Here is a 20,832-nt window from a genome sequence, read left to right on the forward strand (position 1 = left end):
TTTCTCACTTTGTTTCTTTGCACATAATATTGTATCCTGAAGTTCACTCTCTGTAGTATATAGAGTTCTTTCTGTCTCTTTCTTACAGCAAAATAGTACTGCTTTACTGTTTTGTGTGTATACCATAATTTATACAACCAGACCCCTGTCAGTAGATGTTTGGGTTGACTGCTATCTTTTGGTATTAAAAGTAGTACTGCAATTGATAACCTTTGATTATATATATTTTTGACATATCTTTAGCTATATTCCTGGAAGCGGGATTTCTGAATCAAAGGGTTAAAGCTTTAAGGCATAGTTTTAGAGATACATGCATATGTTCTCTGATAACCCTCTTAAGAGGTGCAGCTCAATTCCATTCACTTTTAGCAAACAATACAGAAGAAGTAATGAATCACCACTGTTATAAATTCCAATTTCGGTTATAAAAATGCTGCGGCTTCTGTCTTGTGTGTGCCCCCTCTCTCTCCCTTCCTTGACTACACGGCCTTGGTAGAAGCCAGCTACCACATCAGCAGGTGGGCTTGAGGAGGACCAATGCCACTACCCTGTCAAGAGCATAATCAGATGGCCTGAGGAAAGGCCCCCACGGTGAGGAACTGAGCTTGGAAGCTGATATTCTGAGGCTTGTCATCAGCCCCTGTTTTCGGTTTGGAAGCATCTACTCCAACTGAGTCCTGAAATAGCTGCAGCGACAGCTGACAGCATGACTGAAGCTCATCGGAAACTCCCCCTGAACTATCCCGTCTAAGCTGTTCCAGACTCGACTCAGAAACCATGAGACATTAAATGTTTATAGTTTCAAAGAGCTAAGTTCCAGCAATCCACTGTACAGCAATAACTAGCATTAATACATGTAGTTTTGCTAGCTGTTGCCAATCCCTCTATAGAGGGGCTACACCATTTCTGTGTCCTACCAGTAACACAGGAGAATTCCTGATTTCTGTTTCCAAGTTTTCTTTATAGGCTAATAAATGAGAAACAGTATCTTATTGTGGCTTTATTTTTTATTTCATCATGAGGGACTTCTCCTTCTACTTAGTTTTTAATGAGATACTACAAGAGGATAGCTTCTCATCACTCTCAGGATTAAGAGCTAAAGTTTCACAATTCCTACCAGGCCCTCTATGGTTCGACTACTTTCCATATCTGTATTTTCCGCTGGCATTCCTCCTCGAGAGTCTGACTGAATTATTACTGTACCCTTAGTGCCTAACACAGTGGCCGTACCTACTATCTTAGCACAGGGCACGCAATAAACATTGACATATCCAGAAGTTTACATTGAAGTGAATGATCACAACTGCCCACTTCTTACCCTCTTCTTTGTCTTGACCAAACATTAGTCAGGCCTGGTTCCTCCCACAGGTCCCTAAACTATGCCTTGCCCCCAAGTTTAAACACACCCTAAAGGAACAGTATGTGTGAACAGCCTCCCTCTACAGCTTAGTCTCAGAACCTGGGGACTCTGGAAACATTTCTTGTCAATGTGCCCTGGTTTTGCCACTTGCACACCCCCACCTCTTAAAAGTCCCTGCCGGCCCTCCTTGACCCTCTCTATAAAAAGCCTTTTCCTGTTTGATTTGGAGATGCTTGCAGATTTCTGAGGTGGGTATTGCAGTAATTTTTTTAAATAAAACTTCTTATCTACTAAGTCTAGATTTGTTTTTGACATGAGAAGTAAAACTGCTAAATATAAAACTGCTGTTCATTTAATTACATAAGCCCCGAATCGCGGCTCCTGGGAAAACTGGCGATACAAACTTGTACCTATGCACATGAAACTCCAGTTTAACATGCATTTTTCTGAAGTATAAAAGCTTGATGTAAAGCCTCAAGGTTATGATAACAACGTTGTCTTATTGGTTCATTATTTTTTAATCAAGTAATTTTTTTCACCCTGAAATCTAACCTCATCACCTGTTTTTCCCCTTTTATTTTTTTACTCCCCCCTTTCCCTGTCTCAGTCTCCCCCTCTGTCTGGGCCTCCTGGGTTGCCTCTTAGCTTCCCACTTCTGTTCCTGGGCCTCCCATTTGTGCCCTTCTGTTCCCATCTCTCTTGCTTGTCCTTTGCCCCTGTTATCCCTGCTTTCTCCTGGTGTCTGATTCTCCATTTTGCAGCCCTCTTTCTGTCTTCTTTTCCTTATCTCTCAGTTATCCTTTTTCCTTAGTCGGCCTCTGCTACTTACTACTGCAGTAGGAATTTTCCCTAGAGTATTCCTTATCATTTTTAGCATAAAGTTCATTATTACTGTGTCTTCCCCGCCCTGCCACCCCAACTCCTCCATCACTTTGACCTCGTTCCCACAGTGGAATCATCCCCCCTAGGGGACTCTACCATTCTGCCTTTCCACCCCTTTCAGCAAGTAGAACCTCCCGCTATAGGCCTGTACCACTTACAAACATGTAAAATAGAGTCAATGAGAATATTTTACTATTCCAACGTCTTTCTTTCTCTTTCAACAAATGCAGTCTTCTAATACAGGGCATAGCACTCAAAGTTCTTCCCAGTGCTTTTGTAAAGTCTCTCTACAAAGCTTGTCCTTATTGGTTGGTACAATCCTCCTTTCCAACTTCTCTCCCTTCTCCCTTCCTGTCGCCAGCCGATGGTGCAGCCCAACCACAGGCTCCCAGTAAAAAGATTCCTGCCTGTACGGAACTACACGGGCACTCAATATGGCGGCTCCCATTTATAAACAGTGCGTGGCGGCGGCCACACTGCCTCCTGAACAAAGCCGCCGAAGAAGCGGAGTAGTCGGAACCACCCAGCAGGAATCAGCGCAAGCTCAGAAGCCCCGCGCTCTGCTCTCCCGGACAGGGAGCGCAAGAGTTCACTACTATGGATATGACAGCTGTCCCCAGTTAAGCTTTGACCAGCGTTTCGGGACCCGATAACGGAACCGCAGGTCAGAAGGCTGTCATTTGTGCGGTGAGTGTCTTGGATCGGCAGTGGGAAGGGAGCGGTCTGTAGAGGTCAGTGACTGGAGGTTTAAGAAGTCATGGTGGAGAAGGAATGTGGGATTGGTGCTGGGTTCATTTGGGGAGGCAGGGATGGTGTGAGAGTAGTAATTGGGGAGTGATGTGCCAGTGTTGGGGTTGTCTGTACGGTCAGAAATGGCACCTAGGGGAACACGCTGATAGGGATGACTAGGGTCGGTGATGGGTGCGGGGGCTGAGGTCGAAATGATGGGGGGGGCATCCACGTGGTGGTCATTGATGTGATGGGCATAGGCGAGTTCTGTCGGGTGTGGGGTCCACAGGCCCGAGGATTCAGCGACTTGGAGGGAGCAGTCATCATTATGATGAGCTCCAATTTATTGGGAAAGGTTTTTACACACATTAAAACTTTCATTGGTCATAGGCAACTGTTGGGTTTTTAAAGGTCAACCTCCCTTTGGAGCCATTATTATGCCCTTAATCTGGTACTCCTTAATGAAGTGAAGTACCAGAAATGACTATTTTAAAATAACACCAAACCAAAACGATAGGATTATTATGAAAAGTGTGATTTTTAGTCTTACCTCTTTCTAAGCTTATTGAAATCATTTTATATTTCATTCAAGAAACATTTATTGAGCACCTGCTGGGCGCCCGGAGATTAGTATGATTATATTTTCGGATTGTGTCCTTCCAGATCTGTCTTGATAAGGTCTTTCTGTCATGGGAACACTCACTTCCTCTGAACCAGTTCAGTCCTGTCTGCATGACTCCAGGGACTGAGAAAAATTTACCAAGTATGTACCTTCCTCCACTGACACAAGAAACATTTAAACAGAAAACATCTCAAAATTAACATTTAGGTCTATGAATGTGGATTATCAGGAGAGTTTACTGTGTTGAGGGAAAATATAATAGAGGATGGGAATTCAGCTGCTGGTTTTTCCTGAGGAATAAAGGAATACATTTCTTAGTTTTCCATTTGGTCATTGCCATTCTAATTGCCAGGGAACTCCATCTACAGTTTGCAGATCTATACATGTGTATGGCCTTGTGACAGCTGTTTACAAATATAATGGCTGGTTCAAAGGGGGAAAGTAAGTTGTTAGTAAAACATGTAACATCTTTACATCCATACAATTCAAAAACCTTGCATGAGCTCTGTATGCCCATAGTATAGTCACAAGAGGACTTCCTGTGCATGTGCTTGCTGACTGGTCTGTAAGGGCCAAGCAGCCATCTCCCCAGGTTGGCCTGTCATCCCCCCCAACCCGCACCCCCCCACTTTTGGTGGGTGTGGTTTCTAGACTAGTGGGTGTGGTTTCTAGACGGGTGGATGTGGAAGCTGCAGTCTGTGTCTAGTCCATGAAAACGTCTTTCCAATCACTGATTTTGCTTTGTCAGGCATCTGTCCTTTGAGAAGACAGCAGAAAACGATGAAATCCCAGGTGAGTTGCTTTTGTTTTTAATTTTTTAAATTGCCTCCCTGGTTTTCCATACAATCAAATGGAAAAGTAAAAAGAGCTAAAATTTGGATTAGGGAAAAGGTACAATAGCCAAAATAAAGATCAGGACCTAGAAAGAGTTGCTAGGTTACAATGTAGATAACCTGGCCTGAGCCATTTTAAAAAATTGAGGTACCAATTTTTCTGATCTTTCTTGCAGATGTCAGTTACATGATTTGCAATCCTCTAAAGAGAAAGCAGATACATTTCCCATGGGAAGAGATCATTTCTAGCCATATATGGCTAAAACTGCCTGTAGTAGGTCTTTGTTTAGATGATGGCGTACAGTGTTCTCACCAACATTCATTCCTGTGGTAAATGGGGTAGTAGATTTCTTGTAGCTGTATCATAAAATGCTCTTTTCTAGAGGGAAGGGATCAGTGTCAGAGCCAAACTCCTTGAGCTTTCTCTTTTTGAGCTAGGGGCATCAAACTGTTGCCTGTGGGCCAAACCCAGCGCTTTATAAGCAACTTTTATTTGGCAGCACAGTCATGCCTTTTGTTTGCGTATTGTCTGGGTCTGTTTTTACGCCCCAGTGGCTGGGTTGGGTAAGTACAATAGGGACCACATGACCTGCAATGATGAAAACATATGCTTTACTGAAAAATTTGTTGACCTCTGCTTTAGAGGACCAGATTGATTGCAGAGGCTTCTGTTGTCTGCTTCATCCACTGGTAAAATCTAGAGAACATAGGATGCGTACATTTTAAATAGTCTTCCAAAAAATATATTTCTCTCAAAAAGCAGTTCTTAAGTTATAATTATCTGTCAAAAGTCCAGAGAGCCAGGACCCCCATGCTTCTCGTCCTGGCCATGGTTTTGTAGGATTGCTGTTCAACTCCAGGCTGGTTCCTTCCCTGCTCCTCCTTTTTTTAACAGTCTGTATTACATTTTTCTCCTTGTCAACCTTTGCTATATACATGGTACAAAAATTCTAAACTATATAAAAAGATAAAAATTAAAAGCTAGGAGATCTTTAACCTTTAAACCACCCTCCTCCTGACATAGCAGCTTTAATCATCTGTTTTTAACCTTCCAAACCTTTTATGATATGCATATAACTGCAAGTGTGTATATGTGAAAGTACAAATATGTGAGTACATAAAAGTACTCTCGTACTTTTTTGGGAAAAATAATGTCACAGTAAACATTCTGTCTGGACTTCCGTCAAGATGGAGGCGTAGGTGGAAGCACTGCGCCTTCTCACACAACCAAGTTTATTTTATTTTATTTTTTAAAAATATTTTATTTATTTACTTTTAGAGAGAGGGGAAGGGAAGGAGAAAGAGTGGGAGAGAAACATCAATGTGTGGTTGCCTCTCGTGAGTCCCCTTGCTGGGAACTGGCCTGCAACCCAGGCATGTGCCCTGACTGGGAATCGAACCGCGATACTCTGGCACACAACCAAGTTTAAAAACAACAGTTTTAGCAACAAAAATGAAGCCAAACCACAGAAAATTGAACTACACGGAAGTCTGACAATAACGAACCCTTCAGCCAAACTGGTAAGAGGGGTAGAGCCAGCAGCAGAGTGGGGTCGGGCAGGAAAGATCCACCGGACTGAACCAGGCGCGCAACCCAGGCGCCGTAGGCAGATCCCAGGTGTGTAGTAGCGGGTGGACCCACTGAGGGTGCAAGGCGGTGGGCCCACTGAGGGGTGACCACAGTCACACATTCGTGTGCAGATAAACCGGTGAAGGAGCGAAGCAGTGAGACAGACCGTGCAGGCCCCAGTGGCAGAAAGTGGCAGAGGGGACCGCCATTGTCCCTCTCTGACCCCGCCCCCACATACAGCGTCACATACCAGCGACTTGGGTGGCCCTGCCCCGGTGAACACCTCCTCATACGTAACAGGCACAAACAGATAAAAACATGGCTCAAGAACAACTCAGAGCCCCAGAACCGACAAAAAAATAGCCAAATTTTCAGGTGCACAGTTGGAAACACTGGTGATCAGGATGCTCACAGAACTGGTTGATTTTAGTCACAAATTAGAGAAACATATGAAAGCTAAACTAATTGAAATGAATGGTAATGCACAGGAATAGTAATGGAAAGGAAACTGGGACTCAAATCAAAGGAGTGGACCAGAAAGAGGAAAAAAATGACTAAACAGAAAAGGATGAAGAAACAAGAATTCAAAAAAATGAGGAGAGGCTTAGGAACCTCCAGGACATCTTTAAACGTTCCAACATTTGAATTATAGGGGTACCAGAAGGGGAAGAGGAACAGCCACAAGTGGAACACTTATTTGAACAAATAATAAAGGAGAATTTCCCCAATCTGGCAAAGGAAATAGACTTCCAGGGAATCCAGGAAGTTCAAAAAGTCCCAAAGAAGTTGGACCCAAGAAGGAACACACCAAGGCACATCATAATTACATTAGCCAAGATTCAAATGAAGGAGAGAATCCTAGAAGCAGCAAGAGATAAGGGGATAGTCACCTACAAAGGAGTTCCCATCAGACTGTCAGCAGATTTCTCAAAAGAGACCTTACAGGCAAGAAGGGGCTGGAAAGAGGTATTCCAAGTCATGAAATCCAAAGACCTACATCCAAGATTGCTCTATTCAGCAAAGCTTTCATTTAGAATGGAAGGGCAGATAAAGTGCTTCTCAGATAAGACCAAATTCAAGGAGTTCATCATCATCAAGCCCCTATTATATGAAATGTTAAAGGGACTTACCTAAGAGAAAGAAGATAAAAAATATGAACAGTGAAAGGACTACAAACTCACAGTTACTAAGAACCACACCTAAAACAAAAACAAACTAAGAGGACAGCTAGATCAGGAGCAGAACCATAGAAATGAAGATCACATGGAGGGTTAGCAACAGGGGAGTGGGAGAAGGAGAAGCGTGGGAAGGTACAGAAAATAGGTAGCATAGACGGTAGGTAGAAAATAGATAGGGGGGAGGGCAAGAATAGTATGGAAAATAATAGAATCTAAAGAACTTGAGACACGTGGTCATAAACTAAAGGGGGAAATGGTGGGGGAGGGGTGTGCAGGGTGGAGGGGAATGAAGGGGGAAATAGAACTGTAATGGCATAATCAATAAAATATATTTAAAAAATAAATAAATAAATAAACATTCTGTCTGCAACATGATTTTTAACTCCATTGTCCAATGTAAAGATTTTTGTGTACCTTTTTTTAAGATTTTTTTTTTAAAATTTTTGGAGAGGGGAAGGAAGGGAGAAAGAGAGGGAGAGAAACATCTGTGTGTGGATGTCTCTTGAGTGCCCCCTACTGGGGACCTCTTCCACAACCCAGGCATGTTCCCTGACTGGGAATCGAACCAGCGACTCTTTGGTTCACAGGCTGGCACTCAATCCACTGAACCATACCAGCCAGGGCATGATTTTTGTGTACATTTTTAATAACTTCCCATGCCAGTACCTAGCATTCTCCTTTATTATTCAAGCAAATGTGTAATATTTCCTTGTGGCCTGGTTGACTGGGATTGTTTCCTTGTCTGTGAAATGGAGTATATAATCCTCATAGGATTGTTGTGAGAATTAAGTGGGGAAAAAAACAACCATGCCTAGAACTATGTAACTGGGGATGGTTTGTTCTGTATTTATGTGTTAGCTGTTGTTATTGTATCATCATTATAATTGTCAATCTTTCAGTCAGCTTTTGTATTAGAAGTCCTTATGTATATTTCATAGTAGAGTTTAATGACTGAGTTCTCTTGTGAAAAGATACATTTTTTTCCTTCTTGGATGTCATAACTTTAGAGCCATGTGTCCAACTCAGAGCCCTCAGCCACATGCAGTTATCGAGCACTTGAAATTGGCCTGTCTGAACTGAAATGTGCTTAAAGTATAAAGTACGTGCTGGATCTTGAAGATATAGTTTTAACTCTCTAGTAATTTAGAGACTGATTACATGTTTAAAATCACAGTTTGGATATATTGAGATAAATATATATTATTGAAAACCACTTTTTGAACTTGACTATTCTAAGTTTTGTACTCATTTTCCCCATTTTTTCCATTCTCCCAGTCATCTAAGTTGTAAAAATTATTTGTAGATGACAAAAGTACAATTTCTCAATGATTATGCATGTTTCCCAAAAGTAACAAGATTTATACATATTTAGTTAACTGAACCATTTAAGTATCAATAATAAAACAAAACCACAATGTTAGAATTATATCTACTCATATAAAGTTTTCTATCAGAATAGATTTCTTCTACATTCCATATTTCTTTTTCATGTTATTGTTCTTCAGATCAAAAGAATAAAATTGACTGATGCACAAAAGTATTTTTAACTTAAAATGAACCTTCTTTTAGTCTGTATAATCTTCACTCATTCCTCTGTAGCAAACATTTCTTGGGTACCCAATATATGTCGTATGCACTGGCTAGCTGTGGAGTATCTCAGGAACATTTAGGCATTGTTCTTTTCTGAGAGGAACGAGGGAGAACAGTGGGGTGAACAGTGTGGAAATCAACACTGACATATAGACACGAGACCAAGGAAAAACATAGAAGTCATAAAACATAGAAGTCTTGTTTACAGTATCAAGGAGACAGTGGTCAGGAACCCAAGCTATTGAATCAGAGCACTTGCTTTTAAATCTAAGTTCGAATCAACCATGTATTCACTGTGTAGCCTCTGGCAGGCAGTTCCGAAGCATTGTAATCCTCAGCTTTCTCAAAAGTAAAATAGGAACATTAATCGAGTTGCTAGGAGGATAAACTGAATGCTTGGCGGCTTGACGATCTGAATATGGGACTTGGTGCGAGATGAGTGAAACCATAAGATTGAAATGAGACTGTGTATTCAAGGATGGGTCCAGAGGAGGCTTTGTCGGCAGCAGACTCTTGATATTTGAAACAGTATTTAATTTGTTTTCATTCTGAAAGTAATATTTGTTAATGATGGAATATTTAAGAGAGAACCTGACAAATAGTTTAAAATAATACAGCTCAATATTGGAGACTTCCGCCAAGATGGAGGCGTAGGTGGAAACACCTTGCGTCCACGCACAACCAAATCTAAGAACAACAAATTTTTAACAACAATAAACATAACCAAACCACACAGAAAATCGACAATACGGAGTCCAAAAACAACGAAATGCTCAGCTAAACTGGTAAGAGGGGCGAAGCCAGCAGCGGAGCGGGTTGACCAAAAAGATCCCCGACCGGGTGGTGCGCAAGCAGCTGAAGGCATGGATCACAGGTGCGGGCTAGCTACCGGAGCACACAGGGAAGAGGCACGGCTGGCTGTCTGTGGTTGGCCGTGCATTTGCGTGCAGATAAACCAGTGAAGAGGTGAGCATTGAGACCGCATGGCACAGGGCAGCAGGCTCGCACAGTTCCACTCGGATAAACAGGCCGGGGCGAGTGGCGGGACGGACTGGGCAAGCGGAGAGGACCACCATTGCTCCCTCTCTGACCCCGCCCCCACATACAGCATCACAAACCAGCCACCTGGGTGGCCCCGCCCTGGTAAACAAGTAAGGCTCCACTCCTCATACTTAAAGGCACCAACAGACCAAAAATGGTTCAAGAACAACTCAGAGCCCCAGAGCCAATAAATCTAAGTGATGAGGAAATAGCCAAACTATCTGATGCACAGTTCAAAACACTGGTGATCAGGATCCTCACAGAACTGGTTGATTTTAGTCACAAATTAGAGAAACATATGAAAGCTAAACTAATTGAAATAAATGGTAATGCACAGGAAACCAAAAGTAATGGAAAGGAGACTGGGACTCAAATCAAGGGAGTAGACCAGAAGGAAGGAAAAAATGACCAAACAGAAAAGAATGAAGAAACAAGAATTCAAAAAAATGAGGAGAGGCTTAGGAACCTCCAGGACATCTTTAAACGTTCCAACATCCCAATTATAGGGGTACCAGAAGGGGAAGAGGAACAGCCACAAGTGGAACACTTATTTGAACAAATAATAAAGGAGAATTTCCCCAATCTGGCAAAGGAAATAGACTTCCAGGAAATCCAGGAAGCTCAGAGAGTCCCAAAGAAGTTGGACCCAAGAAGGAACACACCAAGGCACATCATAATTACATTAGCCAAGATTAAAATGAAGGAGAGAATCCTAGAAGCAGCAAGAGATAAGGGGATAGTCACCTACAAAGGAGTTCCCATCAGACTGTCAGCAGATTTCTCAAAAGAGACCTTTACAGGCAAGAAGGGGCTGGAAAGAGGTATTCCAAGTCATGAAAACCAAAGACCTACATCCAAGATTGCTCTATCCTGCAAAGCTGCTTTCATTTAGAATGGAAGGGCAGATAAAGTGCTTCTCAGATAAGATCAAATTCAAGGAGTTCATCATCACCAAGCCCTTATTATATGAAATGTTAAAGGGACTTACCTAAGAGAAAGAAGATAAAAAATATGAACAATGAAAGGACAGCAAACTCACAGTTATCAACAACCACACTTAAAACAAAAGCAAATTAAGAGGACAGCTAGATCAGGAGTGAACCATAGAAATGAAGATCACGTGGAAGATTAGCATCAGGGTAGTAGGAGAAGGAGAAGGGGGGAGAAGGTACAGAAAATAAGTAACATAGACAGTAGATAGAAAATAGATGGGGGGAGGGTAAGAATAGTAGGGGAAGTACACAATCTAAAGAACTTGAGACACGTGTTCATGAACTAAAGGGGGGAATGGTGGGGGAGGGGTGTGCAGGGTGGAGGGGAACGGAGGGGGGGAATAGAACAAATGTAATGGCATAATCAATAAAAAATGTTAAAAAAAATAATAATAATACAGCTCACTTAACGCCTATTAGATGACAACTACTGTGGACATAATGATGACATAGTTAAAAGTCACTTTCACCTCCAGAAGCATTTTTTTGGCTCCACACTTACCCATGGCCTTTATTTAATGCCGTGTCAATAATTTGTTGTAGGGGGCTTTTTTCATGAATGTTTTCTGCACATTTCTAAGTTCGTTCTTCGGTATTTCTATTTCAGCTGATATATTTCATTATATTACTAGCTATTGAGTATATATATAGTAGAACTGTTAGATTTAGGAGAAGCTAGAGTACTTTTTTATAAAATGAGGAGATGTAGATTATGATCTTCAAGAACTTTGACATTCTGTGATTCTCTAAATGTTATAGTGAAAAAGTAATTATTAACACAAAATCATTTTGTTTCATTACTCTTGTGGTCTTGGGTATTTTTTACAGTTAAGATATTTGCTCCATCCAGACCATATTCTTTCTGTTTTTTAAGACATAAGATATGGCGTATCGGTTTGCAAGGGCTGCCATGACGAAGTACAAAGTACAGTGGATTCAACAGCAGGCATTTATCCTCTCACAGCTTCAAGGGCTGGAAGTCAAAGTTCACCGTGTCAGTAGGATTGGTTCCTCTAAAGGGCCATGAGGGAGGATCTTTCCAGGGCTCTCTCCTTGGATCATAGATGACCATGCTCTCCTGTGTCTCTTCATATCATCTTCTCTCCCTGTCTGTCCGTCTCTTCAAATTTCTCCCATTATGTGATGCATGCACTGGCTCCCAGTGCCTGCGGTGTCATGGATGAGACATGAGACAAGTTTACACGGACTATCAAGTCCTGTGGAGGAAAAGGGGCGGCATGGCCACTCTCTCAAGGGGGGAGTGCACTGACCCTTGCCTAGACAGGCTTTTATTGGGTTTAATTTGTGCAGGAATACAGGTACATCTCATTAATCATTGTCAGGCAGTAAGATCAAACAGTAGATAGCATACAGAGAACTATTAGGGCTTCTTCTGAGTCAGGGTCTATCATCTAAGAGGCTACAAAACTTTAGGAAACAAACTAATTTCCTGCTTGGGCCTTTATCATTTAACTAAGAGCATGCTTAGCAAAGCAGGCTTCACAGGATTTTACATATCCTTTCTCAGGCCAGATCACCCGGGGAGACTGCCCTTTCCACCACAGGGCTGCATTGCCCTCTGTCATTGTTTCAGGCTTAAGCCAGGCAGAGGAGGCAAGATAGCCAAGGAATTAGGAGAAATGAGGACTCAGGCTTCGTCAAAGCCCAGGGGCAAGGGTTCATCACCCCCTTTCTCCATAGCCCCCCAAGTCCTTCCCTGGGGCCTCCACGTGATCATGCCTGTCTTAGGTCGTTCCCCCCTTGGGGAATCTTACCCATCATTGGCTAACTGATCAAGCATTGGGGGCCAGTTATGGAAAAAAGGAGCAGAAGTGGCACTCCTGCCAGGGAAATAAGCTTTGTCTCCTTAGTGGCTTATGGTCCCAAGGTCGCTCACTCAGCCTTAGCCATGGCGGGGGGTGGGGGAGGGTGGGTTACAGCTCCTAAAAACAGACAGGGCAGTTCCCAACACATATATGGACATCAGTCATATTGTATTAGAGTCCGCCCTAATGATACCATATAAGGACTCACGTCTGCAATGACCTATTTCCAAATAAGGTGACTTTCTGAGGCACTGAGGGTTAGGATTTCAACATAGAAGTTTTCAGGGGACACCAATTAGCCTGTAACACGTATTCCACATTATTCTTTTCCAGTTGACTGTCCAGTTTTTGCAGTACTATTCATTGAATAATCACTTTCTTCCTGGTTATTTGAATGCTGCCCTTATCCCATATTAAATTACTATTTAGATCAGGTAGGCATTTTGTGACTTACCGCTTCTGTTTTCCTGATCTGTTTGGCTCTTCTTGCTAATGAAAGGATTTTTTATTGTTTCTCCCAAATATCATGATACAGAAGTAGGTGTGGGTACAGTATTGCATGCTATAGTAGAAATAAGAATGATCACTTCAGATTGAACAGGAATATACTGTTACAGGAGTTAGTATCATTCAAGGATGTGGCTGTGGATTTCACCCAGGAGGAGTGGCAGCAACTGGACCCTGCTCAGCGGACCCTGTACAGGGACGTGATGCTGGAGAACTACAGCCACCTGGTCTCCATGGGTAAGGATGGCTTCCCTGCGTAACTCAGACTCATACAGTCAAATACCTTTCCCTGTCAGCTGCCGTGGTTCGGTGGTTCCTGACTTCCAAATGACTTCCATGATCTTCATACCTTCGCAAATCGAGGTCATTACTGTGCTGAGGGCCAACTGGACTACTTCGTTACAGACTTAAACGGCACCTTCTCTTCTTCCTTCAGTGCCGTGTAGCCCAGTTCCTCCTTTCCATTTAATAGGGCATCCAGTTTCCAAACCAGATGTCATCTCCAAGTTGGAACAAGGAGAAGATCCATGGATCATAAAGACAGACATATCAAATTGGCTTTTTCCAGGTAAAAATCAGGCAGATGGGAGACAAGGGAATTGAAATATCAATTTGTCTGTTTGTTTTGTTTTATGTAATTGATTTTGCCTGAAGCTTATGTTTCTGTCCTTATTGAAATCTCTTTTTTGCCCTTGTGCTGAGAATTTGGTAGGCATTCAACTAATAATCAATTACATAATTGTGAATCTTTATAGGGGAAGCTATTTCTTGCTGATTTTCACTTTCATATATATGTATGTATGTATGTGTATATATATGTATAAATACCTTTTATGAAAAGGTTAACTAGGCAATAGAAGGCACATAGGTTGTACTTTAGAAGATAAGATTTCCAGGTGCATGGCTGTACAAAATTAAATATCACATATAGTTACTGTTTTTAAAAGTTAAGAGAAAATTAGAATCTAAAGAAATGCAACGGAGTTTGAGAAGGCATTTTTCAGAGCATGCAGCATTAGCTGCTTTGAAAGATGTTTAGTGTTGATGATGCTGAAGTCGGAGGGTGAAGGCACACTCTTGGAATGTGGTGGTGGTGGTGAGTATGTGAGTTAGGGAATGTGACTCTTCTGGGAAAACCTTGCTAGTTTTATTTGATACGTGTAGTTCAAAGTCAGATTTTTGGTGCGAATCTGATACTCAGTCCATAACATCACAATCCATTTTTTTTCTGTTGTTTGTGTTGGTTGTTAATTAGAAATTTAGACTAAGGAGAGTTAAAGTATTTTGAATACCAGAGAGAGAGAGAGAGAGAGAGAGAGAGAGAGTGTGTGTGTGTGTGTGTATCAAACGACTTATAAAATAAATGAATTCAAAAGGTGAAAAGTGTTTTCATTCAGAAAGTGGGGGAATTGGGAAGATTCTAGAATAATGATCCAAGGCCAGAGTGATAATAACACAGATAGTTTTCTGTCTCCTTAAAGTCTAGCTTTTTTGTGAATGTATCTCTCTGACATCCTTGTCTCTCCATTCACCTGATCGCACTGTGTGCTGTGCAGTCTCACAAGATGGCCTGTCCCCGTCCTGTTTCTGAGTTCACCACTTGTGTTGCATCAGTTACTTGTTTCACCCTCTCTGCTCTGTCAGGTACTCTTCCTGATTGTTTCATTTATCTTTCTTTTCTTTAGACAGGAAGCATCACCTTGACCACCCCCAGTCATGTGTTTTGGGGTCTTTTTCCTTCCATAATAAGACACTGAAAGGTGTCACAAAGGATGGTTCTTTGTGCTCCATTTTGAAAGTATGTCCAGGTGATGGCCAATGGCAGAGAGGTCCAGAAAACCAAGACAGACTTTTCAGTCAAGTTACAGTTATCAGTAACAGGACAGTGACTGTGGAGTCAGGCCATAAATATAATGCATTGGGGACAATGTTTGAAGAGTTCATAGAGCCAGATACTTCAAGACAAATACCCTGTAACTATGATGCATTTAAAATGTACTTGAAATCTAATACTGACCTACCTCATTCTGATAAGACTAGTTCAAGAAAAACCCCTGGTGAGAGTTTTGGATGTGGAAAATCATTTAGCCATGATGTGTCCAGTTCTGATATTGAGAAAATTCAAACTGGAGTAATACCCTGTGATGATAATCAGTGTGGAAACCTTTTCATCAATAAACGATCCCTTATTCATTATAAGGATACTGCAACTAAAGAGAAGACCTGTATATGTATTACATGTGGAAAAGGCTTTGCTAAGAAGTTACAGCTTATTGTACATCAACGAATTCATAGTGGAGAGAAACCTTATGATTGTAGTGCATGTGGGAAAGCCTTCAGTGAGAAATTTCACCTCATTGTCCATCAGAGAACTCATACTGGGGAGAAGCCTTATGAATGTTCTGAATGTGGAAAAGCCTTCTCTCAGAAATCATCCCTCATTATACATCGGAGAGTTCACACGGGGGAGAAACCATATGCATGTACCGACTGTGGGAAAGCCTTCTCCCAGAAATCACCCCTCATTATACATCAGAGGATCCACACTGGGGAGAAGCCTTACGAATGCAGAGAGTGCGGGAAGGCCTTCTCCCAGAAGTCACAACTAATCATCCACCACAGGACTCACACTGGAGAGAAGCCATATGAGTGTGCCGAATGCGGGAAAGCCTTCTGTGAGAAGTCCCACCTCATCATACACAACAGGATCCACACTGGAGAGAAACCCTACAAGTGTGCGCAGTGTGTGGAGGCCTTCAGCAGGAAGACAGAACTCATCACACATCAGTTAGTTCACACTGGGGAGAAACCTTACGCATGTCCCGAATGCGGGAAGGCCTTCTCCCGCAAGTCACAGCTCATCATACATCAGAGAACACACACTGGAGAGAAACCCTACAGGTGCAGTGAGTGTGGAAAGGCCTTCTGTCAGAAGTCACATCTCATTGGGCACCAGAGAATTCACACAGGGGAAAAGCCTTATGTGTGCACTGAATGTGGGAAAGCCTTCTCTCAGAAGTCCCACCTGCCAGGACACCAGCGCATTCATACTGGAGAGAAGCCTTACATATGTGCTGAGTGTGGAAAGGCTTTTTCCCAGAAATCAGACCTCGTTTTACATCAGAGAATTCACACCGGGGAAAGACCCTATAGGTGCAATGCGTGTGGGAAAGCCTTCATCCAGAAGTCCCAGCTCACCGTGCACCAGAGAATTCACAACAGTGGCAAAACCATAATGAACTGAGTGCAGAAAAACCTTCAGTATTAGCTCAAGCCTTAATAAATACTAGAATCCTGAGTAATTTGATAAGGTTGTGGAAAGCATATTATATGTAAAATTTTACAAGAGAGTTCATATCTATAGCGTGATGCAAAGATGATGGAAAATTAAATCAACATGGTATGTGAAGCTTTTTAACCTATGATTTGAATGATCAGTAGACCAAATTATGTATACAGAATGTTATCAAGTTACATATTCTTTATCATACTGTGTAATAATAACCAGACATTGTGAAATTGCTAATATTGGTTTATCATAATTTTGGCCATACAGCCCAGCCATACTTTATAAAGGACATGAAGAAAGCTTGAGTAAAAAAAGAAGAATCAGTTCCCAGAAATTGCATTATAAGGAGGGGCTTAGCTTGACCCCTAAAGTTACATGTAAGATTCTTATATAAAGATGGAAAGGTAGGTTAACCGAATTTAATAAAGGTGCTATTTATGTTTTCTTATCTCATACGTGTAAGTTCACCTGTATCTCTGGAAGTTACCTGGACCTTGAAATTGATGCTTCTGGGCCAGGTCTCTCTTTCCCTCTTCCCCACTGGGGATTTGGAATGGGGGGAAGACTTGGGTGCAAAACCAAATGGTCTTGGGTTTAAATCCTGGCTCAACGATTCAGATAGTGTGACCTCAGGCAAGCCTGCCTTACCCACCTGAATATTTTTTTCTTAATGCTAAATAAAAGTACAATGCAGAACACAGTTTTAGTTAATGTTAGTTCTTTCTAGTCTTTACTCTCTACCTGCTGCAACAGGATGCTAAGACTAATGTTTACAAGACACATCTGAACTTGCTTTGTATTCCAGACACCCTCGTTTTGATACCTCGTTCCTATGACTGGTTCATTTTACTGTCTTTGGTCTGGTGGCCTTTGTTACCTGTATGGTAAAGTGACATTTTATTGTACTTACAGCAGTGTTTTACCTACACTTATTTATATAAACTGTGGTGATCCCAAATAGAGACCCTTGTCTGATATCTCTTCAGTTCCTTTCTGACCCCTGCCCTGCAGCCTCAGCTGTTTTCCCTGAGAACCAAGGGCACTTACAGAGGAAAACTCTTGGGGTGAGTAATCATGGCTGCCATAGATTTGGGACTATTGCATCTCTAAAATATTTCCCTCCCTCCTTCCTGTGCTTTTACCTGTTTATCCATGAGCAGCTGCAGATGAGGACCGACACTGGAGGTGGCCGTCCGAGGAGATACCTGGCAAGGATGAGGGTGTCACTGTGGATGGACATAGTTTACCCATGCTCACCTAGTTCCCATTGAATCCTTCACACTTCCTGCTCCCCTGATCCCCTTCTTGCATGGCTGGACTGCCGGTTGTGGAAAGACAGGGCCCCTCTAGGGCGAATCTCTGCAGGGGAGAGGGCACACCTCACGAGGACATGGGGGCCTGTGTGGCCCAGTCCTGGTCTCACTGTGAACAGTGAGCTGAGGACACTGCCATGAGGGATCGTTGACCATGCAGACCTGGGGAAGAAGGCCTGGGGGAACATTTCATGGGCAGAGCCACTCACAGGGTTCCTCATGGAGGATGCCTGAGCTGGCTCCTCTGAGGGCCTGAGAAGGACAAGGGATCCTGTTGGGAACACGGAGTTAATGAAGAGGGACTGAGGCAGAATAGCAAACTCACAGCTCCTGCCTCACAGGCCTCGGGTTTGGTCTTTTCACCGTCAGCCCCCAGGCAAACCTCGTTTATCTGGTAATGGGTGTCTACAAAAATCCCACTTCAGAATTAGCATCTGCAAGATTAACGCTTCACTTTCCTTCAGCATTTTGCTAGAGGAGCTGCCCAGTGCAGGGGGCAGGAAAAAGAAACAATAGACCCAAGGATTGGAAAGGAAAAAGGAAAATGAATGTTATTTGCAGATGATACAGTTGTGTATAAAGAAAATAAACACACTGGTTAAATACTAGAACTAAAGGAGATTAGTTACTTCATGCAATTTGATTTTAATTTTTTAAAAAGATTTTATTCATCTATCTTTAGAGGGGAAGGGAAGGAGAGAGGGAGACAAATATCAATAAATAAATTTTAAAAATTGGTTGCCTCTTGTGTGTCCTCAGCTGGGAACTGGCCTGCAACCCAGGCATGTGCCCTGGCTGGGAATCGAACCGCAATCCCTTAGTTCTCAGGCCCACGCTCAATCCAGAGTTACACCAGCCAGGGCACTTTATGCAATTTTAATATTAAATTAATTAATTCAATAAACCAACAACAGTGAATATGTAAAGATACCATTACATTAGCATAAAAATATAAAACACCGAAAATTAATAGCAAAGTATAAGACCTCTACATAGAAATAACCTAAGCAGTCTGAGGTCCTGGAGACGACCTTGGAACAGAAAAGGGGCTTTTAAAAAACAGTGGAACTGCCCTGGCTGGTATACCTCAGTGGATTGAGCGTAGGCCTGTGAACCAAACAACCGCAGTTTAATGGTACTTGCTGATCTGCCTTGCCCAACCCACAATAAAGCATTTGTGGCTCTTCTGAGCTGATGAGGATAAAAAGAAGTATGACAGTTCACCAGAGAACATCCTCATCTACCTTTGTTTTATACACTTTTATTCATATAGCTGCAGAATGCATTCCCAGAAGTGAGCCTGCTGGCAAAGGAGTATGCCTGTTTGACATTGGAGTAGCTGCTAACGAATTGTTCATGTGTGCACAAGTGTGTTGAACTGTCTCTGACACACAGAATCAGTGAGTGTCTGTCATAGGGAGACAGGTCATGGTTAAAAACAGTGCTCTTTTTTGTACTGGCTGGTGTGGCTCAGTAGATTGGTACCAGCCTGTGAACCAAAGGGTTGCCAGTTCAATTCCCAGTCAGGACACATGCCTGAGTTGCAGGCCAGGTCTCCACTTGGGGGCATGCGAGAAGCAACCACACACTGATGTTTCTTTCCTTCTCTTTCTCCCTCCCTTTCCCTAAAAAGAAATAAAATCTTTTTTAAAAAACAGTGCTTTCTCATAGTTAAAAGTGACCAGATAAGACTGCCTGGGTTGGAGTAGCAAGTTTTCAAAAATAGGTTTAGCAGTCAGGATTCTGCAGAGGGCATGACAACATTGGACCTGAGATTAGAGAAGCCGACATCTAAGGACTCTCTGAAATTCAGCTTTGGGAAAACCTCCAATGTGGCTCATTTGGCTCCAGGCCCTTCCAAATATGACGTGTTTTCCACATGAGTCTCAGCACCAAAGACTTTGCAGAACCAGCCTGTGGCTCCTCTGCCCAAGTGGCCTGGCCCCATCTTCCAGAGTTTCTGCTGAGTCTTAACCTCTGGGCTCTGCTTGCCTTTCACCTCAAAGGCAGGTAGGTTGTACAATGTGCCCTCAGTGAAATGGCCTGAACGCTGATGTCACGCTCCATGGGCCATCCCAGGAGGTGAGTGAGGTCTTTACAATAAACTGAAGGGTGTTCCCTTGCATCCTAAGGGAGGCACGGCTGCAGGTGAGCGGAGCAGCCAGTGGCAAAGCTCGACAGCGGCTGCAGGGGCCGGCTGCAGGTGCCCGGCTCTGGCTCTGAGGTTCTGTGGGGAATCTGGGCGGGCGGTAGAGCTGGGCAACCCTTGGCACTGAAGTGGGTAAGACCAGGAGACGGGCGAGGTCACCAGAGATAGGGGGAAGAAGCGGGACTCGGGGAGAAAACAGAGAGGGAACAGTGAAGGAAATAAGGAAACCAGGAGAGCGTGGTGCCAAGGAATTTCTCGTAGGAAGAAGTGATCAGCCACATCAAACACAGCAAGAAAGTTCTGATGATGCAAGAGCTAAAAAGATGGCTCAGTGGGAGCAATGCCACCATCACTGTGTCCCTAGGCCGACATCACACAGCAGCGGCCGGAGGTCAGCCTCACTGGTTTAAGCGGCTCACCCTCAAGCCTGCTCTCGGGTACTCAGACCTAGAAATTCCCCTGTCTCCCATTTCCCCTTCAAAGTTTAAACCATTTTTTATGGAGCCCCAGCTAACTCTGAAATTACAGAAACATCGTTGATACCTTTCCATATTTTTCACTCAGCCACCTTTCTATTTGCTACGGTCACCTCAGCATCAGCACAGGCCAGTGAACCGGAATCTCACCGTGGGGTCTACTCCCAGGGTTCAGGACAAATTTTTTCCTCCCACGTCTAGGTAAGGCCAGTGCCCTTCTCGGCATCGGGAGGTAATGTGAAACTTCTTACATCTATGAGTTTGTACCATTCATCAAGTTTGGGAAATTTGTCCTGGCTGGTGTGTCTCAGTGGATTGAGTGCTGGTCTGCGAACCAAAAGGTTGCAGGTTCAATTCCTAGTCAGGGCACATGCCTGGGTTGTGAGTTGGGGGCATAGAGGAGGCAGCCACACACTGATGTTTCTCTCTCTCTCTTCCTCCCTTCCTGTCTCTCTAAAAATAAGTAAATAACATC

The 20,832-nt window shown here is 42.9% G+C and overlaps 1 protein-coding gene across 2 annotated transcripts; it reads left to right on the forward strand.

The window, feature by feature from the left end:
- The first annotated feature begins 2,705 nt into the window (after positions 1-2,705).
- ZNF300 (zinc finger protein 300) lies at positions 2,706-16,495 on the forward strand. Of its 2 annotated transcripts, XM_037161948.2 has the most exons (6): positions 2,706-2,929; positions 3,635-3,734; positions 4,342-4,385; positions 13,241-13,367; positions 13,603-13,698; positions 14,816-16,495. In XM_037161948.2, exons 2-6 carry the CDS (start codon positions 3,704-3,706, stop codon positions 16,372-16,374), a joined length of 1,857 nt encoding a protein of 618 aa, XP_037017843.2. In that variant the 5' UTR covers positions 2,706-2,929; positions 3,635-3,703; the 3' UTR covers positions 16,375-16,495. The 2 variants fall into 2 exon arrangements, with proteins under 2 accessions (XP_037017843.2, XP_037017846.2); XM_037161951.2 differs by lacking the exon at positions 3,635-3,734.
- The last annotated feature ends 4,337 nt before the right edge of the window (positions 16,496-20,832 follow it).

The sequence above is a fragment of the Artibeus jamaicensis genome, unplaced genomic scaffold, assembly GCF_021234435.1.
Source record: "Artibeus jamaicensis isolate MK-2021 breed Jamaican fruit bat unplaced genomic scaffold, CSHL_Jam_final contig_432, whole genome shotgun sequence".
NCBI lineage: Eukaryota > Metazoa > Chordata > Mammalia > Chiroptera > Phyllostomidae > Artibeus > Artibeus jamaicensis.